Genomic DNA, 12,441 nt, shown 5'->3' with positions numbered 1-12,441 from the left:
GGTAAAAGACGCTGAAGGCCTTTAAGTACCTATGTAGTAAGATTCTATTACGGCGACTGACAGCAGTTACTGTTGGCATCTGGAAGTGTCTCATCTGAATAACAAAGCCGAATCGTCTTCATATGAATCATGACGGACCCTGATGCAGCTTCCTACGTGTCCCATTTGCCTGTTCAAAGATGAATGTTGTGGCTTATAGGATCTTTGGTATAGTATCCTACAAAATGCGGATTTGTTGCGGTGTCACCGTAAGAAGTTCAATCAGCTGTTAAGCGGAAAAGAATCAGCATTGCCTCGGATGATACTTCTAAGTAGTCAGAAACTCATCACTAGTGTAGCCACAATACCATTAACACCAGTATGACCACTAGCCCCATCATCCAGCACTTGAGGGCAGATCTGGAATCCAATCTTTTCGTAAAAAGCTCTTGCGCTTGTATTCGACTGCACCATATCAAGATGCGCCCCAGTTGCACCCATACTCTTAACAGTTCCCAAGAAGTTATGTATAAGCACTTTCCCCCAACCCTTCCTCTGGTACTCAGGCAAGATGTCGATGTGCAAATGCGCCGGATATTGCTCCAACATCTGCGGCCAAGGTTGCAGCATACTGCAGTCCGCCTCATACACGGCCTTTCGGAAGTGCTTGATATCCGGTCTTTCCATCTGTGGATCCCCGGTCTGGATGTTCGCATGTGGTACAAGCTTTGCATCTATGGTCGGAGTGAACACGTCGCGCCAGCGCTGCGCGAAAGACGTTGTATCCGCCGCGCCAATGCAGTAACCCACCACGCGCCCGTTGCCATCATCTAGTACGTAACATGTCTCTGGAGTTGTATCGGCGTAGACTTTGTACCAGAGATGTGCGCCTACGGTTCGCGCTGGCTCCCAGTCAAGACCTGGGTCTATGGTTGTCAGGAACTGCAAGTTTTGTCAGGATGACGGTTGTCGATGAGATGCTGTGACGCATACCACGTGGAGACCGTTCTCATAGTCGGTTGTTGGGTCATACACCCGAACAAAGGGTGCTTTTGTCGCCATCGCCTCTTAGAAAGCGTAATAAATATGCTCTACGTGGAAACCTGCGTAGTCTAATGCGCAAGATCGACGTTCGCGTTTGAAGTCTTTCCGGCCTGTGGACACAAGAAGTACTGGGGACGAAGGCATGCAGCGGGGATGAGGGGTTCAGTTTGCGCCCGCTCTACGATTGGTCGTACAGCGCCGCGTCGCGTAAACGACACATTTGAACACCAGAATTCAAAAGGTTCTCTGCCGTCGTTCTCCTGTACATGTGAATCAAACCTCGCGTCTGAGCAACGACGAGAGGCGTAACCATGTCGTTCTTCCACGCGACAGAAGGACGGACCCTGACACTAAGCCACCTTTGGCCTAACCCTCGGGTTGGTGATGTCACACCCAGCCTTCGCAAACCAAACTGCGATGCACAAATACAAGGTTTTGTACAGCAACTAATGCAGAGTATCAGAACATGCAACGAAAAGGGATAGCGATTCTTCTAGACTACATGCCCTGACCCGAACGTGCTCAAATGGACTAACGACCCATAGTACTAACAAGACCAAAGTCACCCTCAACAAACGACCCATGAGGCCCCAGCGAATAAACTTGCGGCATATCCGCTCTAGCCACCTCCTCAAAAGTCTTTCCATCAAGCCCAACAAGGATACTATTCGTCCCCTCCTTGTTGATTGTAATCGTAATCACAATACCATCATCCTCGTCCGTCGCTCCAGGGCGTTGAATGAAAATAGGCTCCGTAGGACAACTCTCACCATTCTGCGGAATCCAAGCCTTGAACATACCGGTCTTCCAGTCCGACTTGAAGAGGTGGCCATAGAAAGACGCGTGAGTAATTCCTACCCCGTTTCCGAGACGCCCAATGGGGACTTCGGTGCCGGGTGCTGCGACGCCGTTGCCGGATACGCCGTAGACGTAGCGGTAGTTGGGGTCCATGGAGGCGGGCTTGGAGACACGGGGTAGTTCGGCCATCATACCGGGGATGGCAGCTTTGACTGTGCCGCGGGCGACGACGGCGGGGTCCTTGGTGTTAACGGCTGCGAGTTCGTAGCGGACGAGGCGGCCGACTTGGTAGGGCTTCAGGGGGTTGATGACGTTGGAGATGGCGTATTCGTTATAGGGGTAGTGTTCCGCTTTGTAGCTAGCGATGTCGACGTGGACGTTGGTGTGCCCGGTTTTGGGGTCGATGTAGTCGTATGCGTTGGCTGTGTGGAAGAAGTAGAAGTTTGGTACTTCGTAGGATGCGACACTGATTGGGTTAGTTGCAAAGTTTTGAATCGTGTATCGAGAACGCGGAAATGCTTACAGTTTGCCATCGGCCTTGTTTAAAACGAAAAAATATACGGGAGAGTCGTGCTCGCACTTCATCGCTTCGATGATGGTCTTAGTAGGATCACTAGTATCCATGGTAACAGGCTGTTTACATGTTAGCAACACAAGCTCGTCATTCTAGTCCTGCCGGACGCATCTTACGTTTCTGACAAACACGACGTACTTGTCAGTCATGGCGAGAGCATGCGTGTAGCATGGTTTACACGGAAGTGCAGATTTCCACAGGAGACGTGCCGGATTGGATGCAACGTCGAGTGCGAAAACATACATGATACCAGCTGCATCGATTAGGTAGTTGTAAGTTTGGCCTCGCTTGCGATCATGGACAGGATGAGCGCAACAACCAGCTCCAGCAAGCTCAGGGTCGATAGTCGCATGGGTGAGCAACCGCTTCGGCTCGAGAGTCTTTGCGTCACAGATTTGCATAGCATTCCAGTCGGTGTGGACCAGGATCTATGTTCAACATGAGCTCAGTTGGGTCTATTCAAGATTTGACAGATATCTGCTTACCTCCTGAGTGGCGGGGTCTTCCGCCTGGATGCCTCTAGAGTTGGGGTTCTTATCTGTCGGAAGGTGCATACCGCGGCGTGGCTGCACATGAATGTTGAAGTCGTCCGGCGCCGAGAAATCGTCAGGGAGATAGACGGTTTGCTGTGCTAAGATTAGGCTTCCACCATCTTGATCATGGCTATTTAACATTGACTTACACGAGCTCCAAGCAACTTCGAACACGGATCCTGAGCTTCGAAGAGAGGGGTGTTGGGGTTGGGGCCCATCCAGGAGTTTGTAACGTAACCATCTTTCATTGCTCGTCGCACGATTCCGCCGTGGGTGTAACGGCTCATGTAGTAGACACGACCGTCAATCATTCGGAACTTGTGCAGCAAGCCTAGTCCGTCAAAGAGATGCTGGATGATCACTCTGGGCGTTGAATCGTCTTCTGAAGTTGGGACGGTGAAACGCCCAACGCCGACCCTATGTTTGTCAATATCAACTTGTAAATGCGCCGATATATATATATATATATATATACTAGTAACACACCTCAAGAAAGAACCATGGAGCCACTTAGGCCACGTGCCACTAAGCTTACACTCGACCTCCGTTGTAGTTTCCGGAACATCTTGAAAGTAGGACGGAGCGTACTTGAGTTCCTCCTCGGTGATGATGTCCCACCGGTAACCTTCTGGTTTTTGATCGAATGGCATTTTGAGATTGAAGGAAGAGAATCAAGAAAGTTATGTTTGGTAAGCGTATGTCAAGGCGTTTCGTATGTGTAGGACACTGATCTGCTAGTTTGATGATTATAGAAGTTCTACGGTGTGTTACAGTGCCTTATATAGGTCTGCCTTTCCTTCATCGCGGAATGGAATAGAGCGGTGACTGTAAGCATTCAATCTCTGGAGGGCCGATTATGGCTCACCGACGAACAGACAAGACTGCTGAGCCCGGCCATGAAACATGGGAAGTTCGATGTTGTCCCTGTTACTGCGTATACAATGCGCCAAATTCGGTAAGGTGAATGACTACACGCAAGGGGGCTCAAGTAAGCTACATGGTGCCCAGGCTTTGACCACGACTTCGGGATCACTGCTTACAAACGACGCCGGAACGTGTAGCTGCCGTTTACTGTCTATGAAGCGGATACGGAATTACGCTACATTCGTAGTGTTGGGTCTTTGTAATTCTCAACTTCCAGTTGGGCGAAGCTGGCGGAGCTACAGGCGAAATCCACATCCGATCCGGTGACCGCCAAGTCAAATCCGTCCCGTCGCCCGCCAAATCCCTACAAACCTACGCTTAGGTTATATTGCGGGGAATATTGCACGGGAACGGTTGACATGGTCGGAGTTTTTGTGGATTCTAGCTCCTGTATGAGAATGTGCTCAGCCCTTATGGCCACTGCGCAATGTTAGTGACATGTAGGCTCGGCCATATACAAGAAATCTAAGCCTGTACTACACACGCGAGTTGATAGTGGTATGACGGCCGGTGTGTGCGTGCCGCGACGGCTATGCCATATGCATACGTCAACATACGCAGAAGGTAGTATTCATCCTCAGCCTTTCTCATATCGTTCCATCCAAATTATGCTGGATGCATACTCAAAACTAGAATGATCAGTGATACGCAAATAGTAGTGAAAAGCTCCAACAACAGTGACGCCCACCACCACTTCTTTTCGCCTCTCCTGTAACGTGTCTTTCCATCGTCGTAATGTATCAGGTAGACTACATCTTTAATCCCTTCAGCGCTGGACTAACAGCCTCCCTACTCTTCAAACTCTCCCCCGCGGCCCTCTGCGCAAATCCCACGATATCTTGCACTTTTCCACCTCGACTCAACCCATACGCCAACGCACCACAAAAGGTATCTCCGATGCCATTCACACTGACCACCTCATGTGGCTCTAGTACTTTCTCCACTGGGAACAATCTCACGTAAAGACCACCAACCGTGGCCGCGTCATCAGCAGACATGTTCCTTGCAAGCACATACTGCCGCTCATGGTCATCTCTCAGTTCCTTTGCATCAGCGGCTAGGAGTTTCGTCATGAGCACACCTTGAGGTCCAAGCTTCGTTAACATTGTGGGAAAGAAAGGGAGGAGTTTGATGGCTTGTTGGGGAATGCCTTGGTCCACTAGGTCGCCACCCACGGTGACGGCTAATGGGACTCTTAAGCCACCGTTGGGAATGCCCAGCGCGTCGATGACGCTGAACCACTCGGCTGACTCGAAGAGGGAAGATTGATTAGCGAAATCATGGAGGGCGGTCAGTTCGTAGGTGTTGGGTGTGATGATGTCTACAAGAGGTTTGGGGTAGACTGATGAAGGAGCGGTGGATGGGAAGATGCGTAGCGCCTTGGCTGTGGAGACTGGTTCGAAGATAGTGGTGGTATCTGCATGACGAGCGGCTTGGAGCCAGGTATGCAGGGCGGATGAGGACCAGTTGGCGTCTGCAACAAAGGCTTTAGGTCGAGCTGAAGTGTTGCCGAAGATACTGGTGGCTAGTTGCTGGATAGTTTCATCGGGGATCGTCTCTAGGATCGACATATCTGCCATGGCGAGTGCAAGATCTTTGTTGGTATTGTTGATGGCGACATATTGTGCTGTTCTAGAGGGTGCGGGGAGCGTCTTAATACCGGAAACTGGCATACCTTCCTGCTGCAATTGGCTAATCGCTGCGCGACCACTCAAGTCCTCACCCACAGCACTATGCAGATGAACGAACGAGCCGAGTAGATGGGATGCTTTAGCAATATTGTGTGCAACACCTCCAAGTGTTTGAGTAATGACAGCTGGATTCGAAGTGTGAGGTAGTGGATCTGTCTGGCCAGCAGAAGCTTTGAACGGAGCATAATCACAAGAAAAGTCAACCGCAAGAGCACCTGCGACAACGACATCGGGGTCTTTTTGAGGCTCGGTGCTAGATGAGAATGACGTAGTAGGAGTTGAAGGAGGCCCAGAAGGCGATGAGGTTGCATTGCGCAGCTGCTCATCTGCAGTAGACGGAGGGCTGGACGGAACGGGAGTGAAGTAAGAGGAATTCCGTCTAATATACTTACATCAGCGCCAGTTTACGATGGAGCAACAAGAGTGCTGGCTCACCCTTGGGCTTCTTCCTGTTTCGCCTCGAGGATGGCAAGTTCCCGTGCTACGATGGTCGCCCGCTTCACGTTGGATTCTATGAGGGCTCTGTTGGCGGGTATGCTCTTGCCCTTGCTGAGCTCCTTGATCTTGGCAAGTACAAACGGCGTGTTGTCCTTGCCAGAGATGTTGGACGCTTCAGCCTGTTTTAGAGCCTCGGCAATGATGACATCCATCTCATCCTTGGGTATAGCAAAATCGGTAGGAACGGGGTTGGCGAAGAGGAGACCAGACGAGATTTGGAGCGCGTGTTGCGCGTCTGAATGGTATCAGAACCATAGGTAAGGGGTGATGGTTGCAGACTTACATATAACAGCAGCCGCCTCAACCTCATCCGCAATGGTTGTCGGGCTCTTGACTCCACTATCTCTTGACCAGAAGGCAGGGAAGTCTACATTCCCTTGGCGACCATCAGCGAAGGTGCCTACACCCACACCTTCAGTCTCAAGGTACTCGATGGTTCGCGGTATGTCGAGGAAGCTCTTGCAGCCACTGGAGATGACGGTCACTGGGGTCCTCCCAAGCTCCGTCAAATCGGCAGAGATGTCCATGCTCGACTCTGCACCCCGGTGGACTCCACCAAGGCCGCCTGTTCCAAAGATCTTGATTCCAGCAAGATGGGCCAGCAGCATAGTGCCTGAGATGGTCGTGCCTCCGTTGAAGGACTTGTCGGTCAATCGCATACCACACACATAGCCGAGGTCTCGTCGCGAGAGCTTCATTGTGCTTGACTTGCCAGCAGAAGAAGCTAGTCGTATCAGCTCCTCTGGAGCCATTCCTACACGTGCTACACCGTCCAGGATGCCAATGGTAGCTGGAATGCCGCCATTTGTTCGGACTACGCTTTCGAGGAGGGATGCGAGGGCGACGTTTTCCGGGTAAGGGAAACCTATGCCATAGATTAGCACAGGCTGGGGCTGTCAATGTTCTGTATTCCTACCATGAGTGTAGATTGTCGTCTCGAGCGCGACGACGGGCTTGTTCGAGTTCAATGCTTCCCGCACCTCCTCCGAGACACGGAAGAAGCCATTGTTGGTCAGATGACGCCTGCCAGAAGCGGTCGCTATTCCACAGCGACTTGGAGATATCCGCGGCCGACCAATTGATCGTGCTAGTAGTCTCATAGTGACGTGCGAGAGTGTAGTAGACGATGTAGCGGACTATGGAGGGGTGAGCTCAAGCTGTCTGCGCACAGACGCGGAGGTGCCAGGGAACTCCGAAGAGAACACCTACGACGCAACACATGCGCCGCGTAACCACCAATTGACTAACCCGCCAGCCAACTCAATTCCCCCAACACCGACCTCATATATGACTGGATAGCTTGACTGCTATTCCAACAATGAGGTCCTCCCTCTTTACGAGCTGCATTGCAGCGCTTTCGAGCTTCGCCAGCGCCGAGTTGAACCTCTCTCAACCACTGCTATCTAAGCAAGTGCTACCTAGCACTTTCACACCACCGCAAGTGTTCAAGAATGCCAACCTAGTCCGGACGACGAACCTAGATAAGGCGTATCCACGAGAGACCATCAATGTCATAATCGAGAACATTGACGACAAGGCGCAATCGGAATACTATCTGCCATTTGAGTCTAGCCTGCTATCCAAGGTTGGAGGATTCGAAGTAAGAGACAAGAAGGCGGCGGAGAAGGGCATCTTCAAGGTCGAGGTAGTGGGCTTCGATGCAGAGAGGTAGGTCCATGGCGCAATTGGCATCATTTATTGACACTGACCGGTGCAGCTCTGTCGAGTTCTACAAGATCCATCTCCCTGAACCCCTCGCACCCAAGGCGCAGCAGACCATCAGCATCTCCTACTCCATTCTCTCGGCTCTGAAACCCGTTCCCGCCCAGCTTGCCCAGACAGACAAGCAGTACCTGCAATACGACTTCAGCGCATACGCACCCTCGGCCTACCTCACGGAGAAGCAGCGAACCAAGGTCAAGTTCCCCAACAGCGATGTGCCCGACTACACCACTCTCCCCTCGGAACTCAACGACGAGCAGACGGCCGACCCGCAGAAGCAAGGCTCGACCTTCACATACGGCCTCTACAACAACGTGCCCGCGGGTGCCCAGCAACTCGTAAGCGTGCGCTACGAGTTCACCAAGCCTATCACGCAAGCGACACTACTAGAACGTGATATCGAAGTCTCGCACTGGGGTGGCAATCTTGCAGCCGAAGAGCGCTACTGGCTCGTGAACCAAGGCGCAGGTCTCAAGAACCACTTTTCACGCGTAGAATGGCAACGCCAGTCCTACCTCAACCCACCTACCTTCGCCCTCAAGGGCCTGGCCCTGCCTCTGGCCCCCGGCTCCGTCGACCCCTACTTCACCGACGACATCGGCAACGTCTCCACCTCCAAGTTCCGTCCTGGCAAGAAAGAAGCGCTTCTGGAGTTGAAGCCGCGATACCCCATCTTCGGAACCTGGAAGTACAGCTTCCGTGTCGGTTGGAACACAGATCTCTCCTCGTACCTGCGTAAGCTCTCTACGGGCGATACCTACGCTCTCAAAGTGCCTTTCCTCGAGGGCCCCCGCTCCGGCGAAGGCATTTCCTACAGTCGCGTAAACCTTCGCGTCATCCTTCCTGAAGGCGCTACGAATGTCAAGTTCTCCACCACCGTCCCCATCGTTAGCAACCAAACCAGCCTCCACAAGACTTTCATGGATACCTTGGGCCGTACGACACTGGAGCTGACGGCTATTAACCTCGTCGATGAATTCAGGGATCGCGATCTCATTGTTACATACGACTACCCATGGACAGCTGGGTACAGGAAGCCTGTTGTCATCACACTGGGCATGTTTGCTGTGTTTGCTGTTACGTGGGTCTTGGGTAGCATTGATACTAGCATTGGAAAGAAGAAGACTGCGTAGAAGAGCAAAAACAGGATTGAAGTGTACAAAATAAGATAGAGAAGAAGATATGATGTTGGGAAAAGTGCGGTACCAGTGTATTGGCCTAATTGAACTGGGTTCAACGTAGGCAAGGAGTAACTCGCTTTTGATGGTGACATGTAAGAAGAATGAATATCAGGTTCCAATTTCCGACGATCTAGGGTATCACGCAACGATCTGTACAGTACACCGTCCAAGTGCTCTCTGATAGTTAACACCTCGTTCCCCCTTCTATACCAAGCAAGAGATTCTACCAGGCAATTCAAAAAGGATCTCGCCTCCCTTTGACACGATGAACATGCCGACACACAACCCTAACACCTTCTTCACACCCCATCCTCCCAACCTCACTCTTAACACACTGCGCGATCCTCTCCGCAATGGCAACACTACGATGCGTCCCCGAATGACAGCACACACTCATACTCACTTCCACACTGCCACCACCGAACCTCCCCCTTCTTTCTCCCTCTCCAAACCGCAAAAGCTCCTTCACGGCCGTTCTAGCTGCGCGTCGCGCCTCGCCGTCTTCCATGACCATGTCCTGGATCAAGGGACTGATGCCGGAGTACTGTGCGCAGAGAGAAGCAGAGGGAGGACGCATATCGCGCGCGTCGATAGTGTAGAGATGGGGAATTGGAGGACGGCGGCGTGGAACTTGCGAGGCGAGGAGGGTGGCTACCGAGGATTCGTTGTGGACTATGTCTGTGGCGTAGGTTATGATGTATACTATTGGGGGGCTGGGTATAGGAGGTTGTGATTGAGGTTGGTGAAGTGGTGGTATGCGTGTGTATGTAGAGTTTGATCTGGGTAGACTGTTGCGTGGAGGCGAGGAAGTGCGGCGGTATCTATCTCTGTGGATATGGGAATCGTATTCGTACGTCGAGGTATATGAGTGGTACTTTCTAGACATTCTTTCTTCGGGTTCGTGTCGTGAGGGGGGCTTGGATGGTGTGTCGTATCTGCTTTCTTGATCCCTATCTCTTTCTCTTTCTTTTACCCTTGTGCGTTCCCTGTCCCTCTCCCTCTGCCTTTCTTCCTCGGCTACCCTAATCGTCCTGCTCGAGCTGCCTTGAGCAGGCGGTAGGTCGAAATGTACGTGTCTGCTCGCCGTCTTCTTGAAGCTGCTGTTGCGAGGTATTCTTTCGGACTGCGGTGCTCCTGCCGGTCTCACGTGTCTCCAAGTTTCGGTCTGTACGGGCCGATGGGATGTGCTTGGTCGTGTATACGACGTTTCGTAGTAGGAATTGTAGTGACGGGGTTCAGTGTATGAGTAGGGTCTGGACATGCAAGTTGTGTCGTATGATCGCGCTGCGAGGTTGTGAGGATAGAGGGGAGGATGGAGGTATGTGGATGCGCATGGAGGAGGAGCAGAAGTATATCGATACATGATTGCTCCTTCTTCTTCCCATGCCTTTCGCGGTAGAGAGTGCGATACTTCTCTACTACACGACGTAAGTGATCACCGAGTCATGATCAATTGAGGAATCATATGTATAGTGTAGGTGGGATATGTTTGCGAAGGATTAAGAATTCTTCGCCTAGGTCGATGGTAGCACACGATACTCATAGTATAGCGCTCCGTGCGTGTGAGCAAGCCGATGGGCGGTCAAGACTCATGGGAGTCACAGTCGTACAGAACGACATGGTGTTCTTGCTTCCGCACACTGCCATGTGTTGGATATGCATCACGCTTGCGGAGTCTGAGATCTAGAAATGGAAGCTGAGGTTTGAGAGCGACATAAGTGCAGTTGCATGCTTCTTCCAAACTACTGCTGACTTAATGAAGTTGGTCGGGTGAAGAAAACAATGATAATGATGGCATTGAGAGAAGATGGCACGGATGAAGAAGCATTCGAGAAAGTGACAGCTGGGTGTAACGGCGACATAGCCAGCAGAAGGAAGGAAGTAATTACCTGATTACATGCGCGTGCCAACTCACTCTTACTTTACAGGCACTTGTTTACTCACACTATGAGCATCTTACGGTGTCGTCTACTCACGACTTTCAGACCTCGTCAACGAACGTTGATTATCCTTCTCAACTTACAGACACGATGCGGACATCTATGATCTCGCATCATCTTTATATTTCTATGCGGACGTCCTATTCGAGCTCTGTAGACTACCAACGTATTGTTCTGAGTTGACAGTAACCATACTGAGAGTCGCTTCGATTGTTCGACGAAAATTCTACAAATCAAACGTAACATGCGTTCAGTCAAGCTTTGCCATGGATACTGCAGTGGGTCATGTACTAGCGCTCTTCAGTCTCCATGCTGCACGACATATTTCTAGCTGGGCCACTCAACCTCGCTTCGATTGCAACGGTCTATCAAACGCACGAGGATCCTAGTCTGATACTTCGCAATGCGCCCCGTGTCACTATAGATCGCTTGCGTTGGGCATCATTGGAGTCAAAATCACTTGACCTTGTCCTTTGATGACTTGCTGATGATGTGCACAGCGGTCAGGACGTGCAGTGACATCTCGGCTGTATTTTGACATTTGCGGTCCGGTTTCAGGCCTTCATCGCCCGTTGGGCAGCAAACTCCCATGTCGTGTTCTTCGCACGACTCACTGACCGCTGCAACGACTTGTCAAAACTCAAGCTGCAAATGTTCAGAGTATGATCTTTCCGCACAAGCGAACAGTTGTGATTGCTTGCGAGTCGATACGCGGCATCGAAACATCGATCACGCTCAAGAGAGCCCCACCAGGTCCCTGCGCTCTTTCGAACAGCCACAGGAGCTGAAGTCTCGTTGTGTAGAAACTCTAGAGAGCATATATTGTGCATGCTTGATTCAGGCATATCGTTGCTTGAAGGCCCAGAACTTGCGGTCTGACATGTCCGGGACTGCTGAGGGGTCCGGCTCTGTGTATCGCGCGCCGCGAACGGTAACCCGAGCTACTCCACAATAACGTCTTTTGGAAGAATGGCTGAAGAGTGAGACATGGACAAGCTCTGTTGATTCAAATGAGGCTAACAAATGACAAGGAACAGCTACGTCTCTGATTGAATTGGAAGAGCTCGCCGTACCGTCTCATCATGCCACATTGACTGACACGGTGCCCGTCAACACCATGCACGACAAATTCCTTGGACTTCTTGTCATGAAGAAACCGCGTGTTGCCGGTGGAAGGGCCGAGTTGTATCAGCCATTCGATTGCAAATCCGATCCGTTCTGGAGCTCGTAGCGATACGTGCGGGAACAGAGTCGTCTCCGAAATGGGACCGACAGCCGCTTCTCATCGCCTTGATGGTACACGTGCTCGTCCCGAAAGAAAGTTGAACCGAGACGGGGAGATCATGACCGAGATTGCACGGATTGCACGCTCCATGAGACGCGTAGAGAGGGCGCTCAGAACATTGCAGGGTTCCTTCAAAACTCTCCGCTTGTACATGGCTCCACTGTGCACGACTTTCGACGTTGTGGTTCCTGACCGCCCCGCTAGGGATACCACGATGCACCGCCCTAGGCCCTAGCTGCTTACCGGCAATCGTGACCAGAACGGTGTTCCGG

The 12,441-nt window shown here is 51.6% G+C and overlaps 4 protein-coding genes across 4 annotated transcripts; 1 reads left to right on the top strand and 3 right to left on the bottom strand.

Annotated features, from left to right (window-relative positions):
• Positions 1-315: 315 nt before the first annotated feature.
• Positions 316-1,041, bottom strand: ALTATR162_LOCUS11278 (uncharacterized protein; the record flags this gene model as incomplete). Its single annotated transcript, XM_043318920.1, has 2 exons — positions 316-921; positions 973-1,041. 2 exons carry the CDS (start codon positions 1,039-1,041, stop codon positions 316-318), a joined length of 675 nt encoding a protein of 224 aa, XP_043174855.1.
• A 513-nt stretch (positions 1,042-1,554) lies between these two features.
• ALTATR162_LOCUS11277 (uncharacterized protein) lies at positions 1,555-3,578 on the bottom strand (the record flags this gene model as incomplete). The annotated part of the gene is made up of 6 exons (XM_043318919.1): positions 1,555-2,287; positions 2,345-2,454; positions 2,512-2,823; positions 2,881-3,021; positions 3,078-3,345; positions 3,415-3,578. 6 exons carry the CDS (start codon positions 3,576-3,578, stop codon positions 1,555-1,557), a joined length of 1,728 nt encoding a protein of 575 aa, XP_043174854.1.
• Positions 3,579-4,601: 1,023 nt separating this feature from the next.
• On the bottom strand, positions 4,602-7,141 carry ALTATR162_LOCUS11276 (uncharacterized protein; the record flags this gene model as incomplete). Its single annotated transcript, XM_043318918.1, has 4 exons — positions 4,602-5,922; positions 5,979-6,276; positions 6,325-6,906; positions 6,958-7,141. The coding sequence occupies 4 exons, from the start codon at positions 7,139-7,141 to the stop codon at positions 4,602-4,604; spliced, it is 2,385 nt and encodes a 794-aa protein (XP_043174853.1).
• A 218-nt stretch (positions 7,142-7,359) lies between these two features.
• Positions 7,360-8,896, top strand: ALTATR162_LOCUS11275 (uncharacterized protein; the record flags this gene model as incomplete). Its single annotated transcript, XM_043318917.1, has 2 exons — positions 7,360-7,709; positions 7,759-8,896. The coding sequence occupies 2 exons, from the start codon at positions 7,360-7,362 to the stop codon at positions 8,894-8,896; spliced, it is 1,488 nt and encodes a 495-aa protein (XP_043174852.1).
• Positions 8,897-12,441: the final 3,545 nt, after the last annotated feature.

This window comes from Alternaria atra (assembly GCF_907166805.1).
Source record: "Alternaria atra isolate CS162 genome assembly, contig: 35, whole genome shotgun sequence".
Taxonomy (NCBI): Eukaryota; Fungi; Ascomycota; class Dothideomycetes; order Pleosporales; family Pleosporaceae; genus Alternaria; species Alternaria atra.
This window is presented reverse-complemented; position numbering and strand designations above follow the sequence as displayed.